General features: G+C 40.1%; 1 protein-coding gene across 3 annotated transcripts; it reads right to left on the bottom strand.

Annotated features, from left to right (window-relative positions):
* Positions 1–756: 756 nt before the first annotated feature.
* On the bottom strand, positions 757–18,912 carry CPAP (centrosome assembly and centriole elongation protein). Of its 3 annotated transcripts, XM_030275845.4 has the most exons (17): positions 18,829–18,912; positions 16,886–17,396; positions 15,725–15,848; positions 14,708–14,941; positions 13,912–14,056; positions 12,699–12,804; positions 10,784–12,407; positions 7,370–7,502; positions 6,383–6,548; positions 5,087–5,326; positions 4,373–4,472; positions 3,096–3,196; positions 2,322–2,420; positions 2,077–2,217; positions 1,885–1,969; positions 1,671–1,791; positions 757–1,092 (listed from the first exon to the last, which is right to left on the bottom strand). In XM_030275845.4, the coding sequence occupies exons 2-17, from the start codon at positions 17,261–17,263 to the stop codon at positions 900–902; spliced, it is 3,990 nt and encodes a 1,329-aa protein (XP_030131705.4). In that variant the 5' UTR covers positions 17,264–17,396; positions 18,829–18,912; the 3' UTR covers positions 757–899. The 3 variants fall into 3 exon arrangements, with proteins under 3 accessions (XP_030131705.4, XP_030131713.4, XP_072787262.1); XM_030275853.4 differs by lacking the exon at positions 18,829–18,912 and having other exon boundaries at positions 3,096–3,193; positions 16,886–17,392; XM_072931161.1 differs by lacking the exons at positions 14,708–14,941; positions 18,829–18,912 and having other exon boundaries at positions 16,886–17,392.
* Positions 18,913–24,381: the final 5,469 nt, after the last annotated feature.

The raw sequence follows: 24,381 nt of genomic DNA, 5'->3' as shown, positions 1-24,381 counted from the left end.
AGCAACTGAGCCCTGAATTATGTAACAGCCACTGTTTGAGCAAGTTTGACCCAAAAGGCCAGGACCTGTCTCCCCACCCAGCCAGAGAACTGGGTGAGAGCAAGCACAGTTCTCATTGCCACCCTCTGAGAAATAAAGGGCATAAAGAGAGTAAGGACAGAGCTTGCCTTCACTGAGGAGAAAAAGGGGATGGGGCAGAGGAGACAAGAAGAAAGTATCTTCTACCATGTGAGAAGGAGACAAATTTTTCAGCATGCACAAGAATGACCTTAAAACAGCCAGCCCAACAGCAACCTTTTGATAGTAGGTACTGCAGAATTTTGAAAGACAAGTCAGCTTAAAAATACCTGCTGGGTGGGAAAACTGGATGAGTTGACTTTTGTTAATTTTCTGGTATTTCTGAGTAGCTTGGAGAAAGAACCTGTCCCCCAGTTTCACGTGTGTTAGCCCTGTGAGTATAGAAGAACAGGTTATAGAACAGACACTGCAGTCTGCTAATGCTGTTGCCTCCTAACTCCAAGATAAAGAAAATAAGATGAAGGAAAAAGAATAGCCCGAGACTGCCATTCCTTTGGTCTTTCAAGTCAAGCAGTAAGTAAACTGATGTCCAAAATCGGGTGTGGTCTGTAGCTGTTTGAGTGTTCACTGAGAGCTTATTTAAAAAACACCCTTTTAATGCCACATGGCTGAATACCAAATTAATAAACTGTTTCTTAAATGTAGAAATGGGAAAAATAATTAGCAAAAGCTCTGATGTAGTAGCACCCACTGAAAAATAAATTTATTTAGAAAAGATTATAAATAATATGTACACAATAAGCTTTAAGCTTTTTCACTTGTTTACAGAAATGTACATTATTTTTGCTGATGTGCTAACACTTCAGCAATTTTGACATGGTCTACAACTTAGTGTCCATGATAATATTACCATCCTTGTCCTTTACTCTGACTCTCCCAGAGACATACTTGGTTTCCTGCTGTCCATTCATGTACACAGTCTTGACAGTCCCATCTGGATACTCCCGTCTCTTAAACTGTGATGTGTGCAGTTCTCGCTGGCCATTATTGAACTCTATAGTTTTGGTTCCATCTCTGTATTAGGAAAAAAACCCCAAGGATTATGCATTGGTATAAGATTAGTCTCAGAACCAGCACTGGATATGTAAACCTAAATGAAGGAAGACAATATTTGTGGAGAAATCTGTTAAACATCTCAGCTGGCTCATAGTCAAAAACCTGTTTCTGCAAAACTGATATTACTTCTTTGTACTTGAGAGCCTCCAGTGCACTTTATCTGCATCAAATCCATCACTGCAAAAGTCCAAGGGAAGTTTAAAACTTGGTAGTTTGAGCATTATCTGCTGTCAGTCACACCTGCTTCCCACACCAGCCAGGTTCCTAGGTATTTTTTTCTAGAATTATGTACAAAAGGAGAAGTCTCTTAGGTTAGGGTATGAGACAATACACTGTCTTTATGCCTCTTCCATGCTACCAAAAAAAAAAAAAAAAAGCCCCAAACTCAAGCAGTAACTATGTGTTCACAGTATAGTCCATTGAAATGTAAACCTTCAGGAAATGGATAAACACACCTGTCACCATATAGTGCCCCTGTCATTGAGCCCCAAGTGCTCCCATGCCCAGCCCAGGGGATCCCAGAAGGAAAAGCTCACCGCTGCACACGAACAATAGTGCCATCAGGAAAGATACTTTCTTCTTGGCCATCTGAAAATAGACTCTTAATTGTCTGATCAGGAAAGGTTATTTCCTTCTTGCCATCAGGATAATGTTTCTCTGAAATGTATTTTGAGACAATATGCTTATTACATAAATACATATCTTTATCTGGGCAATAATTCTGACAGTTGGGTTGGATGATTTCTTTACCTATTTGTCCATTTGAAAACTGCAAGACCTCTAAGCCATTGGAGTATGTAGTGTGAGTAGTCTTAGCATCAGCATAGTAATAAATCTGCAGACAACAGTTGAGATTTAGTGTAACTAATGAGAAGTTTTAAATGAGTGTATACATGCAGATAAATAAGCAGTTACTGAAAAATGCAGATACAGGATACCTACAACTGTTTGATCAGGCATAATCTGTTTCACATCCCCATTGAAGAAGGTTATAGTTACGGTCTTCCCATCAGAGCCCACTTTTTTCCATGTTCCATTTGGGAAAAATATAAGGTGACAGCCATTTTTCAAAACCTTCTCAACCTAATGAAAACAGGAGTGAGATCAGTATTAAGCCCTCACACTCATATTCTCCCTCATCTTTCCCACCAGGCGTCTTCCAGAATTTCCAAGTGCCAGGCTCTCACCTTTCCATCAGGATAAGCAGTTTCTCTCTCTATCTCTTCACTGCCTGTAAATACAGGAGCAGATGGTGCTGACACGTATGCTTCATTAGGAGAAGTGTCCTGAGATGACAAGCAAATACTTAAATCAAGCTTTGCTTTTATATACTTTTTTCCTAGGCTGACAGGTATTTTAGGAAACAAGGAGCATCACAGTAGGAAGATGGATATAGGGAGGCTTAAAGACAATTTGAGGTTTAAGCAACTCCAAATATAATTCAAATGGTACAAGAGATGGAGACTGAACAATCATTAGATATCTGTGGTCAGTTGTAGTCTGGACTAAAGTGGAATTCAGCGATGTGCTGTAACATGGTGCTCAGTTTTCTTAAGAAATCCACATCACGGTATGAAACAATCACGTTCTCTAAAGTCTAACCTACAGCAATTAATTTCAGAATGAATTAAACTGTTTCAAAGATCTCTGCACAATTGCCCTACATGGAGCATATAGAACATCCATCCTTCTTTAGCCCTCCCAAAAGCTAAAAAATTCAAAAGAGCAGGAGATTATTACTTTGTATTTTTCCTGAGCCAAAGAATAATGCAACTACTAGACAAAGGTAAAACGCTCCTCATTGACTGGTACATGGCCATTTCTGTTACACCAATAAAAGCTGGAGAACACACAAAGATGAGTCAACAGCCTCATCAGTCACCCTCCAGATACTCCTTAACTTTTCTATTTTAGGCTTTTTCTTCTCTGCTTTGAAAATCAAATCAAGACACAGGACTTACTACCATAGAAGTCTGAGAAGAATCTGCTAGTGCTGTCATTGCCTCGGAGTTGTTTCTCTCATTAGCAGGTCCTGATGCAGGTGTTCTAGAAAGTTTTCCTACTGAGATACATGTAATAAGTAAATTGGACAGAGAAATTTAAGTGTTTAAGAGTTACAATTATATAGGAGGTCAAGCTGTACAGGACACCCACATTTCTTAACTGCAGTAGAAACTCAAAGCAGGATATGTACTAAAAGAATAGGTACATGCCCAGAAAATAATCAATCCCTGTCATTGTTTTGTGTGTTAGCAAGAAGCTAGAGCTGAAGAATTATTACAATGGACATTTAATGCATTTTTCATCTCTCCTATTTCATCTCTCTAGATTTACAAAGGATTTGCCCCTCCTAGAAATTTAGACAACATTATTAATGATGCCTTATAATGAACAAAGGAAGATGAATATCAGCTTTTAACAGGAACTGATCAGCATATTTTTTTCCATGTCTCTCCTATCAAATTATCAAAAAAAACTACCTTCAATTCTGGAACATACTCCTGTAACAGATAACATGATGGTTGGATGAGCTGTCAGAGGTGTCAAAAAAGTACCCTGCAGTTACTTTCCATCTGTGATTATCCCTTAGGAAGGCAGACACTAAGTAACTGTGAACAAGGAACACCTGCCACAGCATTGCCCATATGATTACAAATCCTGCTAACAGAAGGTTCTGAAGAGACAGCAGTTCTGATGCTATCAACACACTCCACTAGACATTACGAAGAAATTCTTCACTGTCAGGGCAGCGAGGCACTGGAACAGGTTGCCCAGAGAAGCTGAGCTTGCTCCTTTCCTGGAATGGTCCAAGGCCAGGTTAGATGGGACCCTGAGCACCCTGGTCTAGTGGGAGGTGTCCCTGCCCATGGCAAGGGGTTGGAACTGGATGATCTTTGAGGTCCCTTCCAACCCAAACCATTTGGTGACTCTGATCTAACCAATATCTGCAGCTTGGAAAACACTAGTGATGAATGTCATTTTTGATTATAGAAAGCAGCTTCTGCAGTGCTCCAGACCATCAGGTATGACCAGAAGCATTTTTCACTCCAAAACTGGAGTGAAATCACAGCTTTCTCCAGAATCCCACCCTATGAGGGTATGTATCCATATGCTCAAGCCCTTGACAGCTCCCACTCTCTCTCCCTTTGTGGTGGTGATGCACTCCACAAAGCAAAACTTCACATTCGTTTTATTTTAAAGACTTAACAGAATTTTCTGCACAGACAAATATTTTTACCTTTTGCTTGTGAATAATTTTTGCCATTTATCTTGCTGCACTTCTGTACTGGAAGAAGCAGAGATGCAGCTTGACTTTTTAGGTCTCTGTTTGGTAGACACTAAAAGAAAGGAAGTATTTGTGGTTTATGTGATGTGTAATTGTAACTGTTCGTACAGAGTCAATAAAATTTATAGACCATATGACATGAAATTTTCTGGAGGTTTTCTTCACAAACGATACAGTTTTGAGACTTAATCAACAGAAGGGCTTGTGTGATGTAGCCCAAGCTGCACTTTGGAGCTCTTCTTCCATCAGCTCCCTCACTATCAGCAACTCCAGAATGTTAATTTAATGCAAGCAATCCAGAATAATACTTTCAAAAATTAATATAACTGCTTTAGACAATTTTGAACTGCTTGATTTGCCTGGTTGATCCTAAAGGGGCAGAGGTTCACAACTTAGACTCCATCAATTATTTTTCTTTCACACTTGCATAATTTTTCATTTCCAAGATGAGCTCCTTAACAAAAGGGATGCTGCACATTGTGAGCATTAACATTTGCAGAGAATATGACATTAACAAAATTCTGTGTCTGTCACCACTAGTGTAGTCCCTACATCAGTAAATTAAAAGTAACCAGCTAAGTCGTAGCTATTAGAGTCCAAGTTTATAACAGAAAACTCACCAATATTCACACAAAGGTATTTAAAGCACCAAGAATTATAACTTACAGATTCTGCTCTATTTAGACCCATCCCAGGATTTTCTATTTTTTTCTTGCTTCCAGCAGCTTCTACTTTCTTCCAGGCTTCTAGACGAAACTTCTCCATAATTTTAATTTCCTCTTTTAGCTCAAAATTCTCATTTACTAAAGCTTCTATTTGATCTTTCAGACGTCGATGGGTGGTAGACCATTTTGCCTCTTTTCGTTTTAGATCTTCCTGTAACTCTGCAATCTGCTGTTTTAAAGCCTTAGAAAAATGCATGTTTTTGTTTTTAATATAATCAAATATATTTGAGTTTCTAATAGAAATACAAACATAAGCAAAAAAGGCAAAAGTGGCAAAAAAGTCAAATCAGCTTAAGAGTGCAGGGGTGAAAGGTAAAGAAGAGTTTCCTTTCCTGAAAGAGTGATTATTTACTTGAAACTCCCAACTTTATAAGCTCTACTCTAATCACAGGAACTGTTTTTCTTGCTTTCTTGGCATACTTTACACTTCCTAGATTGGCCAGTACATATACACTTGAGACAGAAGTACAGAATCCTTAATGCTACCCTTGGAAGTCACTTCAAAAATCTTGGCACAGGAAAACAGAGGGAGGACACTAACACACATGCAAATCTGCCTAGTTTAGCAAATGTCAATTCAGTTTTCTGAAGGGAAGTTCGTAGGGAAGGAAGAGGGAAATCCCTGTGTGATGTTTAATATGGCTTATTTATGCATCTCATATACCATACATCCTGACAATGAAGAAACAGATCTTGTTCCTTACATCACTGATAACCTAAAGTTCTATAAGTGACAATAAAATGTAACTTTGAAAATTGTAGAAGAGTACTACATGGATTATAGAAGAGCTATAGACAGAACAAAACCTTTGTGGAGTTCTAGTTTGCACTTTGATCCACTAGCACGAATAAAAACTTCCAATTTAGTATTTCAACTCTGGTAATTTTATTTCAAAGCTGAAGATCATTCTATAAGCCACCAGCAGTTTTTAGTATGGAAGCGTGACAAAACAATTTGCTCATGAAGAGTTTTTGCCTTAAAACCATCAAACAGCATTGTAAAGACTGTAGTTCCCTTCCTCAATTAGAATAATTTAGATTGGAAAAAAACCTTTAAGATCAAGGAGTCTAACTGTTAATCCAGCACTGCTAAGTTCACCACTAACACACATCTGCTAGCAGTTCCCATCTTGAAATCATTTGTAGTCTTTGAACTAAGTTAGAATTTAGTTCTTGACTGCCTTTGGGTGAACTTACATGTTCCTCCATAGAGGAGAATAATAATTTAATTTTATACCTGAATTTCATCCCGTTCTTTTTTATCTGGAATTGCTCTAGCTTCTGTGGTGTATTTTTCAAAAACTTTACGCTCCTTTTGCAATTTTTTAATTTCCTTTTTTTTATATTCTTCTATTTCAGCCAGTTCTTGGGCTTTCTTCTGTCCAAAGTCTGCAATTTCTTTCCTATAATTATGAAACAAAGTTGTTGTTTTAGCCCAGATTTCCGTTATATCAGGATTTTAGAGAAAGAAAGTGAAGACTCAGTGTCACAGATTGCAATTCAGCATCCATTACCCTCAGGAAGACTTACTTATAAACGGTATTACTTATTTAAGGAGTAAGGATTATCACACAGTGGGTGTTTGAAGCCTAACAATATATATTTTTATATCTTCTAGTCACAAACATTATCCTGAATTTAGAAAAGTTTTGGCTAAAATCTTGCTACATTTTTCAAAATATTAGAAGACCATCCCCCAAAAGCACCAGAGAAAAGATTCTGCTTATAGGTGGTCAAAAATTAAACGTTAGGCAAAGACACAATGCTGTTCCCAAACAAAAGTGGCTGTGGTAGGAAAAGATGTGCCCCATTTATGTCATCAGAGGAAATTACGGTCTTCTATATGCCACTTATAAATGCCCCTGTTCAAATTAAAAGATTCTCAGTGTGTACACACAAATATCAAATCCAAAGCAAAAGCATTAAGACCAGTTCTGCAAGGCTAACTCAGGATTGTATTATCCTTTAGAACAAAAGTATAAATTCTCCAAAATACACCCTTTAGGGACATCACATCAATTGAGCAGGGGTTATTAACACTATTAAATTGTGTGTAATTATTACAGTTTAACATACCCATAGAGCAATAACTTGTGTGTAGTCCTATCTCCACTGTAACTGAAGCACATGAATTGTTTCCCTGTGCAGTTGGTAACTGGGCATTAGGAGAGTCTGCAACACGCTATGTAAGTGAAGGCACCAAAATGTTTTGAGTAAAAATTACCTGATACTTGCCAGGGCGTGCTCTCTTTCTTCACGGAGTTTACTCAGAATTGTGTTTTCAGTTCGGAATCTCTCAATTTCTTTTTCCAACTCAGCGAGTCTCTCTCTCAGTAACTGGGATGGAACAGTGTTTCCTGTCAAAGCACAGCCATATGCACATTATCCAAATGGCATTCATAAGACTGAAGTGAACAATTATCACACACCAGCTTAAAAATTAAAAAAAAAAGAAAAGAAAAAACAAGTAAATACTATTTTAGACACAGCAGTAATTTTGCAAAAAAAAAAACTTCTACTATCCAAATAACACAGAAGTTTTGTTTTACAATACTCTGCACTATTTACTCAAGTACCTCAAATATGGAGTAGGTCCATCATTTTTGTAGCACTTTTAAGTACTGAGTGTATCTTTCATCTTGGTAGAACTAAGGCTGTATTTGGAATTGGAATTTGAAGAGCTTCACGTCAAACCAGATAAATAAAATGAAGGTATAAGGGTGTAAGGAGTGTATACGGTCCATATGTAGGTACATACCACATATATGTGGCAGGTGCATGTATACAGTATGATGGTATAGGGTATATCAAACAAGAAAGTCTATGGTTGTAAGTTTTTCCAAGTTTTAGTCACTACAAAGTCTGTCCACACCCATCCATGATGTGGAATCTGTTGCAGAGGCTGATAATAGGGAGGGGTTTTTGTGGGCTTTTTTCCCATCCCAGTTTTCTGTTCTGTCACTACTTCAGAGTCTGAGTATGCAACAGAATCGACAAAATAGTGATGTTGCTGTGTAGGTGGTTTCCTTGCTCACCCTTAAATACTCTAAAATGCTGTAAAAAAACCTGAACCCTACCTCTCTTCCTGCAAACTTTTAGCAACCATCTTTAGACAAGCCTACACAATCAATTCTCCAGAAAACAATAAGCAGAAGTAGCAGCTTTCATATGAATCACAGAATATCCCGAGTTGGAAGGGATATAAAAGGATCATCAAGTTGGATGATCCAAAAGGCTCATCAAGCCCAACTCCTGGCCTTGCACAGTACATCCCCAAGAGTCACACCATGTACTTGAGTGTATTGTCCAAAAACTTTTTGAACTCTGTCAGGCTGGTGTGACCACTTCCCTGGGGAGCCAGTTCCAGCGCCCAACCATCCTTCGGGGTGGTAAGGTAATATCCACGTAATTGCCAACCTGAACCTCCCCTAACACAACTTCAGGCCATTCCCTTGATTCAAAGGCATCTACTTTACATAAAGTAAAGCACACCTTTACTGGTGCCCAGAGAACCTGCAGGGGTTAGCACCTCCATGTGCACGTCTGACTGGGGTTCATTTTACACAGGTTTTTATACTTCACAGTTCTGGCATCCACCCTTGTTTGTTTGCTTATCTAAAAGCTGCTGGTTTAAGGCTTGGGGTCTTACATAATGTGTGGTTTCTTCATCCTAGGGCTACAAACACAGTACATAGTTCCTGTCTAACATATTCATCATATTCATCTAACTGCTGTCATACTTTCTATAACTGTGTTTAGTGATTACCTTCTTCTATTTTCTATCTATGAAAACAAATCCTATGACTTTGCATTTTTCTAGCCTTTTGTGACAGCCAACATTCCTTTCCTTTCTTATCACTTCAGCCTGCTAGGGCTAGGCCTCTGCTTGCAAAAGTAGTTACAGTCAGACACAGTAATTACACTTAAGTTTTTCTTAATTCATATTTATGCTAAGGTGATGATGTCAAGTGGGGCCTGTGTTTCACCCTCAGGTCCTGTCACTGCTCACACAGAGCAGAGATCACTGCCTGCCCCTCCTCTTCCCCTCACAAGGAAGCTGCAGACCGCAATGAGCTCTCTCCTCAGTCTCCTCCTCTCCAGGCTGAGCACACCAAGTGACATCAGCCATTCCTCACAAGGCTTCCCCTCCAGACCCATCACCATCCCTGTTGCCCTCCTTTGGACACTCTCTAATACTTTCATGTCTTTTTTATATGGTGGCACCCAGAACTGCCCCCAGCACTCGAGGTGAGGCCGCCCCAGTGCAGAGCAGAGCAGGACAATCCCCTCCGTTGCCCAGCTGGCCATGCTGTGCCTGGTGCCCCCAGGACAGGGTTGGCCCTCCTGGCTGCCAGGGCACTGTTCCCTCATGTTCAACTTGCCACAGACCAGGGCCCCCAGGTCTCTTTGTGTGGCACTGCTCTCCAGCATCTCATTTCCCAGTCTGTCTGTACATCCAGAGTTGCCCCATCCCAGGTGCAGAATCCAGAGCTTTCCCATGCTGAACTTCATCTGCCCTCTCATCTGCCCAGCCCTCTCATTTGTCCAGGTCTATCTACACAGCCTCCCTGCCTTTGAGTGAGTCAACAGCTCCTCCCCATTTAGTATGGTTGGCAAACTTAGTATTCCTTCCAGTTCTGTGTCCAAGTCATTTATGAAGATGTTAAAGAGCACAGGACAGAGGATGGAGCCCTGTGGAACCCCAGTAGTGACAAGTCACCAGTCTGATGTCACCCCGTTCCCGGTAACCCTTTGTGCCTGACCTATGAGCCAGCTGCTTACCCATCACAAAATGTGTTTATCCAGCTGAATGCTGGACATTTTGTTCAGGGCACTGAGAGAGATGAAATCAAAGGCTTTAAAAAGATTACATCAACTGGCTTACCATAAAAACCTAAACAAAATCCTTAACATTCACTGGAGCAGAGTCTGAAACCAAGATCACAATCTCAGTGACAGAAGATTAAAATACAAGGCTGTGCCATCATGCTTTCACTGAACAACTCCATTTTTAATGATAGCAGAAGTGCAACAGCTGCAACACCGGGTTTTAGAGGCAGTTCTGCACAGACTGTAACCATATAGACGAAATCAAACTTGGGCAAAGCAGAAAAATCAATCAGCATTTCTCATATTCCACATGAATTCTGTAGATATTATACTACTCTCAGAAAACCCAGAAAATCTTCCACTCCCTTATATTCCATGAGAGGAAAAAGTTAACCTAGCAGTGAACACCGTTACCCTACTGTGGTGGAAAGGAAGGTACCACTTCATTTTCAGATTGCTCTTGGTATTTTCCTCCATTCAGAAACAGTGATCAATCAGCTTCTGATCAAGTTTTTTCAATGAGCTGAAGCCTCCAGAGGGGAAAAAAAACCCAACCCACCAATTAAATAAATCATTTTTTAAAAAGAAGTTTTCACCAATCAGAGTCATTCTGCAAGCTGTGTAATTGTTAGATCTGGCCTCAGACGTGCAACTAAGAGATGTAGGGGGAGAATAGGGCCATTTCTCACAGCAGAAGTCTGTACTTAAACCCTCTGGTGTAATTTCAGTTTGGAACTTAAGCACTAGTAGGGAAGACTTGTATGATAACGCCTTCCTCACCACTTCCTACCAGTTGCTTTTCTCTCACCTCCCAGCTCTGGTTCCACATTTGATTTGGTTTCATGCTCTGGATGGCAGCTTGCCTTCTGCTTTGGCTTCAGTGAAGGAAACAGTTTCATCATCAGGTTTGATACAGGAGGTCCATTTGTATCACTGTCCACTGCAGACTCTTTCAACATTTCATCTCCTTTCTTTGAGGCAACTTTTCTCTTTATTGCTTTGTCTGGGACAGTTGTATCATTCTTAAAGGAAAAGTCCATCTGCAAAGGTGTTTTAGTATATTTTTCAGGTAAATCAATGCTAACATAATTTTCATCAAGATCACTCCATGTTCTTTCATCATCAAACTCAAACCTATTCCTACTTATACAAGACATGCTTCTGTGATCTTCTGTAGCTTTTCTAAGCTTTTGCTTTGACAGTGCACCGCAATCCTTGTCTGACAACCCAAGGTCAGCATCCCCATTTTTGCTCTCTTTGCTGATGTCTGCAACAGAACTTCCACAATCAAAAAATTCTGGATCACTTTCTCTATGGTTCACAAGGGCTGTCTTAGCATCTTTGCTGTCATGCTTCAATGTGGCCCCAAATTCACTCTCAGAATCTGTAGCAGTATCACTGTTACACTCACTCTTATCTTCATTTACAATCCAGTGATTACTTTTTAAAGCAGGAGCTGCTTTCATGGAAGAGGCTGAGAATATTACACCATCTGTTTTACTCAATGGATCCTTCATTCTAAAATCTGTTCCTGAATTTGAGGCTGTATGCATAACTGGGCTATCATTTATATTTTCCTGTGCCACACAGTCTGCCCTTTTATTTCTCTCTTTTGTAAGTTTGACAGCCAGCACCTTGACTTGCTGCTGCTTTGCCTTGATAGGAGTAGAAGACATCCTACGGCCTTTTGAAGTTTGCTGGTCTCGTTCCAAGATCCTTTGCACAAATGAAGAATTACTTGAGAAAGATATTTCATCTGCAGCTTGTTCTAGAAACAAAAATTCATCTAATTCTAGATTCTCTTTTTCTTTTTCTTTTTCCCAGTTCTCCAGTTTATTCTGAAATGAAAGTTCAAAAGAGAATTCTGAATCTTTTACAGGGTGACTTATGGGACATTTAGAATTAGAAAAGGCACTGGTCAGTTCCTGAGACAACTGAAACTTTTCAGCACCAGGTAATTTGTTTTTGATTTTGCCAGTGTTAGACTTAACAAATTCTACTCTGTTGTCTGTATTTTCTATTTTGTTGTTAATTTCTGATGGATAAGAATCTCTCATCTGTCCATCATGATTTTTTCCTGATGGCATTCTTGTTTCTAATGGCAAAATGCTTTCTCCATTGTGATTCCTGAGTACCACTGTCTTCTGAATAGGACAACGTTTTACTTTATTGGGGTGGTTGTTTTTTTTACATGGTGCAGAAGGATTTTCAGAAACCAGTTCTTTGCCAGGAAGCACAGGTTTTTTCTGTATTTGTAATTTATCCACTTTAATAACATTTCTATCATCTAAAGCCCTCTGTTGAAGTTTTGAGGTGTTTTCTCCAAGTTTTGTCATTTTAGACTTGGCATTAGTGAATCTTGTTAAACCTTCCCCTCTTTTCAGGAAGGGTCTCTTGATCACTGGTTTTTGGACAGCTGATCCATTTGTCTCCTGAGTAAAGAAAAGCAAACAATAAAATGTTAAAAAGCTTTTTACACAGTTTGAATATTTCTTCAAATAAATCCCAGATATCAGGAGAAATTTACATGGTACATTTCTACTGGATTTCTGAAGACTTAAGCAAGTGAAATAATTGGGGCTTATTATTTTTCACACTGTGAATGTTGCATTCAGTGTTAGCTTTCTTTGCCAGCATCTTCCTTGTACACTTATAAAGCAGCTATCACATCTTGGCACAATATATAAAGAAGAATGAAGGTCTTTAAAGTAATAATAAATAACCTGTAACTTCTGGTTTTGCTCCAGACGTTGTTCTTCTAGTTGTATCTGTTCTTCCAAGAATTCTTCAAAAGTTTGTTTCTTCTCATGTATTGCAGCTTTAATAGGTCTAGAGTAATTACAAAAACAACTCTTATAATTCTGCATAAAATAACTATGTTTAACATCACTGGTAGTCAATTATGGTGTAATTGCATAAAAGATGACAAATTCTGAGGTTCTTAGGCATTAAGTCAATCTGAGAAATGCATTTTAACATGTTTATCCAAACCCTGCAATAGTTAATATGTATCTGAAACACACTGTATGCAGGTTTTGTTGCTTTTTCTTTCACTGCTTTTCCCCTTCCTTGGACAAACCAACAAACTTCCACTCATCATTTAGTCACACTGCCAATTCCTACAGTATCACCTTTCCACTCAGGAATGCAACTGAGATAACATTCCCTGTCTCCCTCTTTGATATTCCTCCTCCTTCACAGGAGTGCTGGGTCTGACTGGCATGGAGTGAGTTTTTCTGATAGCTAACAGTACTGATAACATAACATTTTAACTTTTACTGAACCCTGCTTGTACAGCATCAGGGCTTTCTCTGCTTTTTCATGCTGCTGCCAACCCCAGGAAGCAGGCTGGAGGTGGGCAAAACCTACACCAGGGGAGACACAGCCATATTTCATAGAATAACATAATCACTGAATAGTTTGCGTTGGAAAGGACTTTAAAGATCATCTTGCTCCAACCTCCCAACAGTGGGCAGCGACACCTTCCACTAGACCAGGTAGCTCAGAGCCCTGGCCTTGGACATTTCAAATAATCATAACTCCCCATAATCAACCAAAAAGTCACAGCCTCACCCTCTCCCTTCACATTACTACTTTCAGAACATAACAGTGGATAGGAGGTTGTAATAAATCAAACTGGGAACAGCAATCATAACTGCTTATATACCCACTTATACCGAAAGGTGCTTCTAAGCTGTCATTACCCCAGGCTGCACACACAGCTCTTCATCCAACATACAAAATTTAATCTTTTACAGCACAAGCAATTCCAAGCAAGAGCCTCTCTTACCACACATCTCCACAGTACCCAGAAAAATCAAATCCTTTGTTAAGAAATTGCACAAATTCAGAGTATCACACTCTTTCATTCAGGACTCAGAATTCAACCAAACTTGTGTAATTTGATAAAAAATGCATAATCATAGTCTGAATTACCTTTCCTCTGTATTAGTCAACAACTGATCACCTCCACGGGAATTTTCAGAGACATCTGCGCTTCCCACACCTAAAGGATCAATGTAATTATCTTCACTCTCCATTAATAATCCCATCTTTTTTTCTGGACACCACATGTTTTTTCCTGTGAAAGCAACAGAGTTGGGGTTTTTTTTATCCCAACAACAAATCAGTTTTCAGCACATACTTTAAACAGCATTCAGGTCAGATGAAAACCAGAAGAGAGCTTCATGGCCATGTGATCTGAATTCCTACATAAAAGAGTTCTAAGATTTCCCCAAATTAATTCTTATTTGAATTTGCACTTTCTTTTTAATGGAATAAGCAACTATGCATTAAAAAATTTCCACAGACCTTAAATAATCCATTCTGATTATTCATCTGCTTTGCTATTGTTAATGTATGGCTTAAAACTGTAACTGAACAAATGCTGATATCTGCTGTACTGGTGAGCTCTCTTATCAAGCTTCTTGTTTCCCACATATATATATGCATAAATTGAGAAGAATTTGATTTTTGGCTCGTGCTGCTTTTAGCCAAACTCGAACGGACAACAGAAACATTCTGAGGTCCATAAGCTGTCAGGAAACAAACCAACATACCAAGTAAACTAAAATCATAAAACCTTCAAAATAAGTAGCAGAAAATTACTCCCAGTAACAAGGAGAAAAAAAGCACCACACATCACGTTATCTTTCTGTAAATGACTAAGCAGTAATGTATTTGTCTTCCTTGGTTTTCAAACAATTTGGCCTTTTCAGAGGCACACACAGACCTTGCTTTTCACAGGCAGACACTTCTGAAAGATTGTTCTTCAAAGATGAGGTGCATTCTCTGTTGTTCAGCTTTTGTAAAGAATTGTTGTCTTGTGTATGGGAAGAAACAACCAGAGCACGAGCTCTGTCTTCAAAGATATTCTGATATCCAGACAATGGCAACTGAGGTAAAGGTGCTAAGCCTGTGGAATGCCCAGGTCTCAGCTTTTGACTTTCAGCCATTACAGTACAACCTTGAAAGGAGAAGGAACAAAATGGCTGTGTCATTCTATTTGTATCACAAAACTACTGCTCCACAGGAGAAAAGAAATGGCACTGAAGGGGCAGGATTGATCACCCAGCCTCCAACCTTATGTCACTGACCAAGAATAAGTGATTAGGCAATCTTGATTTTCTTCTCCCAAAATAAGCCCTAATTTAATCTTCTCAGGTAGGCAGAGTGAAAGACAATCATTTAAATCAGGTTGGACTGGCACTGACAAGAGCATAAAGTATCCCTCCTCAGCTCACAAAGCTTTTACCAGGCAAGAGCTGTCCTGTCTCCTTGCACCCAGAAAACAAGACTGAAAAAGTCTCTGTTTTTAAATATAGATCAGCTCTCTATTCTGGTTCAGTTCACCACCTGAATGTGATATGTGTGAGCAGAAACAAGGAGGGACCACTTCATTTGGCTACCTTGAAAGCTTAAAGCAATCAAAAGTACTGTGAGAAGCAGCTAATCAGAAAGGAAAGTAATTATCTTAGACTTCAATACATGTACTTTGAATGAAGGGCCACCATCATAGCACATATTGATCAAACCACAATTACAGCTGGCATTTTATAAAAATAGGACAGTATTCCTTCTTCAGCAGCACTCAACTTTCAGGCATTGAAGAAATGCAGCATTTATCTTTGACTAATCAAGTAATCTTAAAATTAAGAACCCAGAAGACACTTTCAGATTTTAACTGGAAAACGGGATTAAATTTTTCAGTTTATACAAAGTGCATCATGTGCTTTCTTTCTCCACTTACCAAGAGCTGCTGGCTGGCCAGAGACCATGCTAAGTAGCTTCTGCTGCTCTTCCATTAACCTTTGCAGTTGTTCCATCTGTTGTTTCTTTAACTGTTCCTGTTTCTGCTGCTGCAGTTCCTTCAGCTTTTCAAACAAATAAATAAATGTATTAGAGGCTAGGTTTATTTAGAATGTACCACAGAATTATTTTGTTATAGATTGTCAATAACTTTCTAAGGACACTTAATAATTCCTTTTAAGATACCAATAAATCGGCTAATATTTATTTAGCCACTGATTGTTACTACTGACAATATTTAAAAAGTGGGTAAGTATTCTCCTATCATGTAAAATACAGGAGAAAACTTTTGTAACACTTTTGTAATTCGTGGAATTCTACCCTGGAGACACACACACTCCCTCTCTCCACTCCAGTGAACAGACATAGGGATTTATGCTGATGTAGCTGCTGGCAGAGTGGACAAGGACTTCTTAGTCCTTAACTGCAAGATGTACTAAAGTGCTGCTGAAGACTTCCAGCTAACACAATTTATATCCAGTATTTCGGAAAAGCTTTAAGTGAACAGCCACTTACAGTGGATTGACTGACATACTTGCATTAGAAAAAAAAAACCTAAGTAACATAACAGCACTACAATTCCAGGCATTTTTTATCCTGATGTCTTGTATACTTTATCACATTCAACACTAACATATCTCCTCATCTAAACAGAGCCAGGTATGTCACACCTGCTTTGAGAACTAACAACAGATGTTGCTATAGATACAAGAGCATTCAACTGCACTGTGTTGTGAATACGTGTAGTCAAGCACTACCACTGTAATGACCAGCACCCCATTTCCACAGCCTCAAGTGAAGAAACACTGTAGAACTGTGTGCACCTTTCCAGGAAAAATTATTTTAAGAACGATTTAATTTTAAACTGGAACTTGTGCCACCTGGAAACAACAGTAGTTACACTCTCAGTAAATGTACGTCATGAGGGGGACACCAACTTTCATGTGAGCATAACTGGAACTTAGGATTTGCTTTTTAAGCTTGCTGTGGCCTATACATTCATTGCAAGGGGTTTGCTTACTTGCAGGCATGACAAATCACATGCAGAAACAAAATAAATCTTACTGTAAGCACATCAAGGAATTCTAGGCATATTTATTACCTGTTCAAGCTTTTGTAAGAGTGGATCACTGTGACTGGATTTCTTCTGACCATCCACTTCACCATGGACTAAGTCTGGTTTACAGCTTTCTATGTTTCCAGCTGCTGCTGGAAAAGGTGTTCCAGTGGTACATTGCTGAAGTGCCTGGGAGCTGGCAGACTCTGCACAAAGAGAGTCATCACTTACAGAACAGTTGTCTGAAAGATGCAGCACTTCTTCAGGTAAAGCTGTGATGTTTTCAGGTCCAGGTAATAAATTTTCTTTCTTAAAGTTCAAACCAGCAAAACTAGGACCTAATAAGACTCCGGCACGGGTACTATTAAGCATCCAATGTGCACTGAAGTTTTGCTCACCACTCAGATTTTCAACAGTTGGCATCTTGCAAATTGTATTTCAATTTCTTTGCCGATCAGCATTAACACAGTAATATTATGCTCTGTAGATGTAAAACAATATAACTTTCAAAGTTCCAGGTAGTTGGTATGGACAGTTCTCTATCTGCTTCTAGCACCTAGAAATTAAGCAGACAAACAAAATCAGAAATTTACAATAGCAGATTCCCAGAAAAAGAAAGTTACTCTCTTACAACCAACCTAGTGTATTTATAAAAATAAGTCATATTAAATAGAAACAATCTGGATAATAAGTAGCAAGCACTTTTGGTGCCAAAAATCAATATAATCCAACTCTTAATTGCATTATTTGAGTGCAGCCAATATAATCTCAAATGCCATAAAGCCGTATGTAGTATTTTCTTCAGTAGTACTGGGAGGGATTTGAACTTTTTTTAAACACTTGCAACAAAAGAAGTGATTTGATGAGCTGAGAGATGTCCACCACATGACCTCCATATTAATGCAGTTTCAGATATGTCCATCTAAATACAAACACTTTACTGTATATATTTCAATGCAACACTTATAATTTTCACATCTTCCTTAGTTTCTCATGGGAACGCTGCATCTACACTGCCTGCTATCTTCCTTCTCCCAAAAAGCTTCTTTAAATTCCATCCAAACGAAAGTTTAAATACAGCAACAAATCCTACAAGCGCCATAAAACATGAATAAATTAATGTAGGAAGGAAGTGATTTCCTCTCTTAGGAAGAAAAAGACAAAACTGCTGCTGGTGACAGTGTGGCAACGCTTAGCCGTGCTTTCTCAAAGTAATCCCAGGGCAAAGAATTCTCCGCCTGTGTGTCAGGGGGAATACAGAAGAGAAAAGGGGCCAGGGTACCAAGGACAGACACCCACAGCAGCCCAGGTTCAAGAGTCCTGCTAATCAGGAAATAACTTCTTAAAGCTTCCTCATTCCCAAGAGATCAGCCCATGCCAGCTCTCACTTCGTTTTCCCGCAGTCGAAATACTTATCCTTCCAACAAGAGTTTGAAACCGCGACTGGGAGAAACATTATAGAAATGTTTCGTATAGAAACGAGTGCCCTCCGTTTCCCAGCGAGGTGCAGATTCCCGCAGTGGCAAATTGAAGTCTGCAAGGTCCACGCTGTTTTCCCCGTCCCCTTTGGAGACCCTCTGGACGCCGCCTGCCAGTCTAAACCCCCCCGTGCCCCCCATGAAATTTACAGCAGCAGCACCTTCGTGCCAACAGGAGCAGCCGGCAGGGAGCAGGCCGATTCGTCCCGCAAGGGGATGAGGGACAAAGGGATGCCCATACAGGTCGACGGTGGGGATGTGAGCACAGCCCCGCTCCTCAGCCGAGCCGCCGGGCCCAGCGCCCTCCTTCACTCACTGACACTGACACCGACACCGCCCCCACGGAGCATGCCCCAAGCGCACCCCCAGCCCCGAAGCAGCCGCTTCACGACAGCTCCGACCCGCGGCCCTTCGCCTATAGCGAGGCAGCTGCCCCGGCCCCGCTCCTCAGGCCGCCACCGCAATCGCGCCCAGCTCCGACTGCCACAGCCTTTTCTCTCTATTACAAACCTGCCGCCATCGCACAGCCTCCCGGCGCCACAGGCGGGCACCGCCCCGCCGCCCTGCATGCTGGGAGCTGTAGTTCGAGCGCCAGAAGGCCGCCTTGCAGCTGGCCGGATTGGGACTACAGCTCCCAAGAGCCTCCGCGGCGGGAAGGCGGTTGATGGGCACCCGCAGCGGCGGCCGTACCCCGGTTGGTGCCGGGGCTGTCCGGGCGGGAAGCGGCGGCGGGACCCGCTCCGGGGCCGGCCCGGGCCGGGGCTGTCCCGGCTCCCGAGGGTGCCCCGCAGCTCCAGGCGCCTCCCGGGTGCTCCCGCTGGTGTCCTTTGCAGAGGTCTCTTGGGGCAGCGTCGCTCTGTTGCTGGGGCGAGGCTGCGGACTTCAGTGTGCTTTACCTGCGGCTGCTCACAGCCTTTTAAACTTTAAACAGCAGCGGGACGGGAAAAACGCAAAGATAAATGGGCGAAATGCACTCCCAGGCTTTCTGACATTCTGTGCTTTAGGCATACTGAGCGAAATCAGTGTTTTCCTGGAAACTCCAGAAAGGATAGAGCACCACGCTGCAGTCTCGGGGAGCGTCTCCGGCTTGTCCTGGTGCTGCAGCTCTTGGACAGGTCCAACACCGAGCTCTGGGCTGCAAAAGCCCGGGACAGCCTCTCTGGGTGTCTTCGATTCGTTTTAATTTTCCCTGGTTCTTTCTGCACTCCCATAGGGCTCTTTCTGCTATACTGCCACCATTTTTTCCTGGAATTCGGTTTAGCAAGTTACAAATATAATGTCTACATGATTGTCCTCAGACTCGAATCTTCATTAACGTTGATAAGCTAATGTGCTAAAACGTAGAATGATTTGTACTTGTGCATTTCTAAACCACAGCATCACATTCAGCCCCTTTGACATCTTTAGTAGGAAAATACTAGTAGAGGGGTTTGGGTTTTTTTTCCAGTTTACCTGCACATTTATGGTCTTACAGGACTACAGATTAATGATGGTCTATTGTTGGATGATAGAAATTTATTTTTGACTCCTATGTGCTAAAAATATAATCCCATTTCTGACAGCAGTGTTGAGTTTGTGGTTTGATCATGACCTACAAAGTTGAGTGCTTGGGTGAAATACTTTTGATGCTGTTGGGATCTTAAGGATCTCCACCAATATAAAATTGTAAGAATTAAAACAGGGAAAATAGTCAACAGTTAGACATTGTACAGCTTCCTTATTAGATGTTGCAACAACACAGTATTCCAGTTACTAAAGTTTTTATTACCAGCTAATCAATCTGAACACACTGATTAAATATAATAGTTTTAATTCAAATATAAAATCTGATTTTGAATTTTGTAAATTTTGCCATTCAAAACTAGTACAGCCAAACACTGCTAAATTTTTAAAGAAATTTCATTCTCTAAGGAAACAGGAGAAAAGGGCCTACAATCCAGTGATTGCATTCATCAATAATGAGAGAGATCAGGGAGAATGACCCTCACTCAAGGGAGAGAAAAGCTGCTGAGTACATGCTTTGAACAGGTTTTAACTCAAATTCTTGATCTCTATCAGGTATTCCAAAGTTCATAGACTCATAGAATATCCTGAGTTGGAAGGGAGCTACAAGAACCGTCAAATATAGCTCCTGGCCCTGCACAGTGATTCAAAGAAATCTACTCCTCAGCGGGTACCATAAAGTAAAGCACATTTTATTGGAGCCCAGAGAACCTGCAGGGGTTAGCACCTCCATGTGCACGTCTGACTGGGGTTCATTTTACACAGGTTTTTATACTTCACAGTTCTGGCATCCACCCTTGTTTGTTTGCTTATCTAAAAGCTGCTGGTTTAAGGCTTGGGGTCTTACATAATGTGTGGTTTCTTCATCCTAGGGCTACAAACACAGTACATAGTTCCTATCTAACATATTTCTCACATTCACCTAATTGCTGTTATGCTTTTCTATAACTGTGCTTTATTTATTACCTTCTTCTATCTGTGAAACCCTATGACTTTGCATTTTTCTAGCCTTTTGTGACAGCCAACGTTCCTTTCCTTTCTTACCACTTTAGCCTGCTAGGGCTAGGCCTCTGCTTGCAAAAGTAGTTACAGTCAGACACAGTCATTACACTTAAATCTTTTGCTAATTCATACCTGTGAAAAATGCCAATCACTTGGCTTTTAAAATTTTTAAAGTTTAATAATAATAAAATGGTTATAAAAACAGTAATACAATTAGAGTAATAAAATTTAGAGTTAGGACAATTACAAGACAATAAAAAGCAAAGAATTACAGACGTCCAGATGCTCTCGGACACTAAGTCACGAAAAGCATATTTTGTGAACAAAGGAATCACCCTTAAAACCATACACTGTTGCATATTCATATATTCTCTTCTCTGGAAGACTTAGGTGTTCCTTGAAGTAAGTATCTCATTCCTTAAAAAAACCCCTTCACATACATCATTTCTATTTCAACATTATGTTGTAACCTAAAACTATATTTAACACACTGCTTAAGAGAATTAATACAGCATAACTTTCTAACATTACACATATAATATTCATTGTAACATTTGCGAAAAGCCAATCATAAAACATGCATTTTTCACAATAGCTGTGCTAAAGTGCTTATGTCACCTATGTCAGTTGAGGCCTGTGTTTCAACAGGACCACCCTCATGTGCCTGAGCACACTGTCCAAATGTTCCTTGAGCTCTGTCAGGCTGGTGCTGTGACCACTTCCCTGGGGAGCCTGTTCCAGTGCCCAACCACCCTCTGGGTGAAGAACCTTCTCCTAATGTCCAACCTGAACCTCCCCTGACACAACTTCAGGCCATTCCCTCAGGTCCTGTCACTGCTCACACAGAGCAGAGATCAGTGCCTGCCTCTCCTCTTCCCCTCACAAGGAAGCTGCAGACTGCAATGAGCTCTCTCCTCAGTCTGCTCCTCTCCAGGCTGAGCACACCGAGTGACCTCAGCCATTCCTCACAAGGCTTCCCCTCAAGGCCCTTCACCATTCCTGTGGCCCTCCTTTGGATGCTCTCTAGTAGTTTATTGTCTTTCTTATATAGTGGCACCCAAAACTGCACATGGGACTCAAGGTGAGGCCACACCAGCTCAAAGCAGAGCAGCACAATCCCCTCCCTCTGCCAGAAAACACTGTGAGAGATAGTTTTGAAAGCTTTACTGAAATCCAGACAGGTTACATCAGCTGGCTTCCCTTGATCAACTAGGTGGGTTATCTTGTCATAAAAAGAAATCAAGTGTGCCAAGCAGGACTTTCTCCTCATGAACCCATAATGGCTGTGTCTGATGTCTGCATTGTCCCATTTTGTGTGTGAGCAGAGATTACCTTTATGGAAAAACAACCAACCAAAAACAAGAACCACAATATATAGATATATATTGACGTCATGTGCCCTTTGATGTGTTATCTATCTGACCTAATGCACCTACTACCACAATAGAGTTCCATCATGTATATAGTGTATGCAGATGTGGATAAAATTGCATCTCGTAGTGTTAATTTTCCAGGTTTTAATAAAAAACCCAAATTCAAATGAATTATGATGCTCTCTCTCCTTGATTAACTACTTATATTTAGCTAATAATTTATGTTATTCCACAGTAGCTGGCCATCTGTTTTCTCTTTTACTGCACTGCAGAAACAATGCATACATTGAAAATCAAATAGGTCAGAGAGTAAGAAAATAAACTTATTCCTTAACTGTGGTGTAGGTAACATGCTCTCAGCCTACACATTACCTCAGGGTAATGTGGTTTTTGGAGTTGTTTTTTTTTTTATCTGAAACCTTATCCTAATCATCTCCTCTCAACTTGGCCTTTGATAAATTTATCAAACCATAATCTTATATCAGATTGTCAAGTGCTGATCTCAGTAGCATTTAAACATTTCCTCTGCATTGTCACTGTCTCTTGATTTATTCTCTCTCTGCACTAAAGCAGAATCTTTCTGCAGGGTGGATGCAAAGGTTTTATTGACCTTGTAAAGGCTTTGGCACAATTTGACTAATAATTTTAAAGCCAGAAGGACCTATTGGGTAATTAGGTTATTTGGGTATAGTCTAAAGAAAATTTCTAATATATATTTCTCCATTTGCACATACATAGGACAAAAAAAAAAGTGAATTAGGAAATGAATGCAAGTACTTCAAATAGCATCTTTTTTTTTTTTTTTTTTTTTTTTTTTTTTTTTTTTGCAGTCCTTAGTGTAGGTTTATTTATAGAAGAATAGAAGCTTAATCAGAATTTGGACTCTGTGTGGAGCTCTCATTAAGACAGAGAGACAGAGAAAAGGCATTTTTGTTCCAAAGGGCCTCTCCAAGAGAGAAGGAAATTTAATATCAGATGTTGTTGCAAAGCACAAGAACTGCGTTCCTGTCACATTACCTTTGAACAAGAAGTTTCTGATTTCTTCTGCCTTATCCTGCAAGTGCAGGATTAAATTAGACAGACCAAGTATTCTAGAGTGTCAGCTCTATCCAGTTATCTCACAAATAAAATTACTTGGGCTTAGGTCACTGTGGAAAATTTACATCATCAAGTAGTCTTTTCAGAAATAGAAATAGGGTAAGTCTTTCCCAGTGACACAAATACAAACCCTCTGGATGAGATATGGACACGGTGCACTGGCATCCAAACATACCTTGGTGAAAAAATTTATGACTTGAATGTTTTGTTTTACAAGCATGTGTTCTCTTCTCTCTAGTTACTGTAGCATTAGCAGGGTGTCTGCATTAGCTTGGCTTGGAGCAGTAATGCAGTTTTCAGCCAAATCAAGAGCTACCTAAGGTTGATTAAGTTCTCAGAGTAGTTTTGAAGTGTACCCTCTGAATGCCTTTCAGAGAAAATTAAACTGTGCCCTGTGCTTCCAATACACTTAATAGAGGCATTGTTTTGGGCTTTGTTCTGTCTGAACTCACCCAGTCACAAGACCAGCTAGCTTGCACTTAAGACTTATTTACCACTGATGGGCTCTGAAACCCTAGAAAGTCCCATGACATGCTGAGGAGCTCATATGCTATATAAAGAGGTCAGTGCTCTGTGCAGTGTGCTCATTTACACAACATTCTTTTAAAATAACTTTACACTCATAAGGGTCCAGGAAAACAAATACACTTTGATGATATGTTTTAATCACTTAAGCCAAGTACTGACATTTTGTTGTCATAGATTCTACTGCTGTTTAAATGAAACTCTCCCAGTCTCTCATATCTTATTGTAGTTTGTCACAAATGACATGCAGCCGATTTTCATTCAAGTTGTTTTATCGATGATTGAGATTGACACTGCTGAGAAAAGAAGCGCTCCTACTTCCAGCTGTCCCTTGCCTCAGCCTCACTTCCACTGTCATAGGTGAATTTTCTCAGAAAACAGATCTAGTTGAATATTGTCCTCAGGATAGTTTACTAATTTAATCAGTAAAGAACATAAGCCTAAATGATGTAAGTTAATTCTTGTTACTCTGTGAGGGCCAATATGTAAAGACTGTTAGAATTATTTTTTTCCCAACAAACAAGTATTTTGTATTTCAGATTGAAATTGGTAATTACAATTT

This window comes from Taeniopygia guttata, chromosome 1 (genome assembly GCF_048771995.1).
Source record: "Taeniopygia guttata chromosome 1, bTaeGut7.mat, whole genome shotgun sequence".
Classification (NCBI taxonomy): domain Eukaryota; kingdom Metazoa; phylum Chordata; class Aves; order Passeriformes; family Estrildidae; genus Taeniopygia; species Taeniopygia guttata.
The sequence above is the reverse complement of the archived record's forward strand: the minus strand, read 5'-3'. Positions and strand labels throughout refer to the sequence as shown.

Bases quoted from the DNA above. Each gene is read 5' to 3' on its own strand.
- CPAP (XM_030275845.4), bottom strand. From the start codon at position 17,263: ATGCCAACTGTTGAAAATCTGAGTGGTGAGCAAAACTTCAGTGCACAT. The intron at 12,408-12,698 runs GTTATTTATTAT...TTCTTTACTCAG, and splicing joins AGCAAAACCAGAAGTTACAG to GAGACAAATGGATCAGCTGT. The intron at 2,218-2,321 runs GTGAGAGCCTGG...TGTTTTCATTAG, and splicing joins CTGCTTATCCTGATGGAAAG to GTTGAGAAGGTTTTGAAAAA.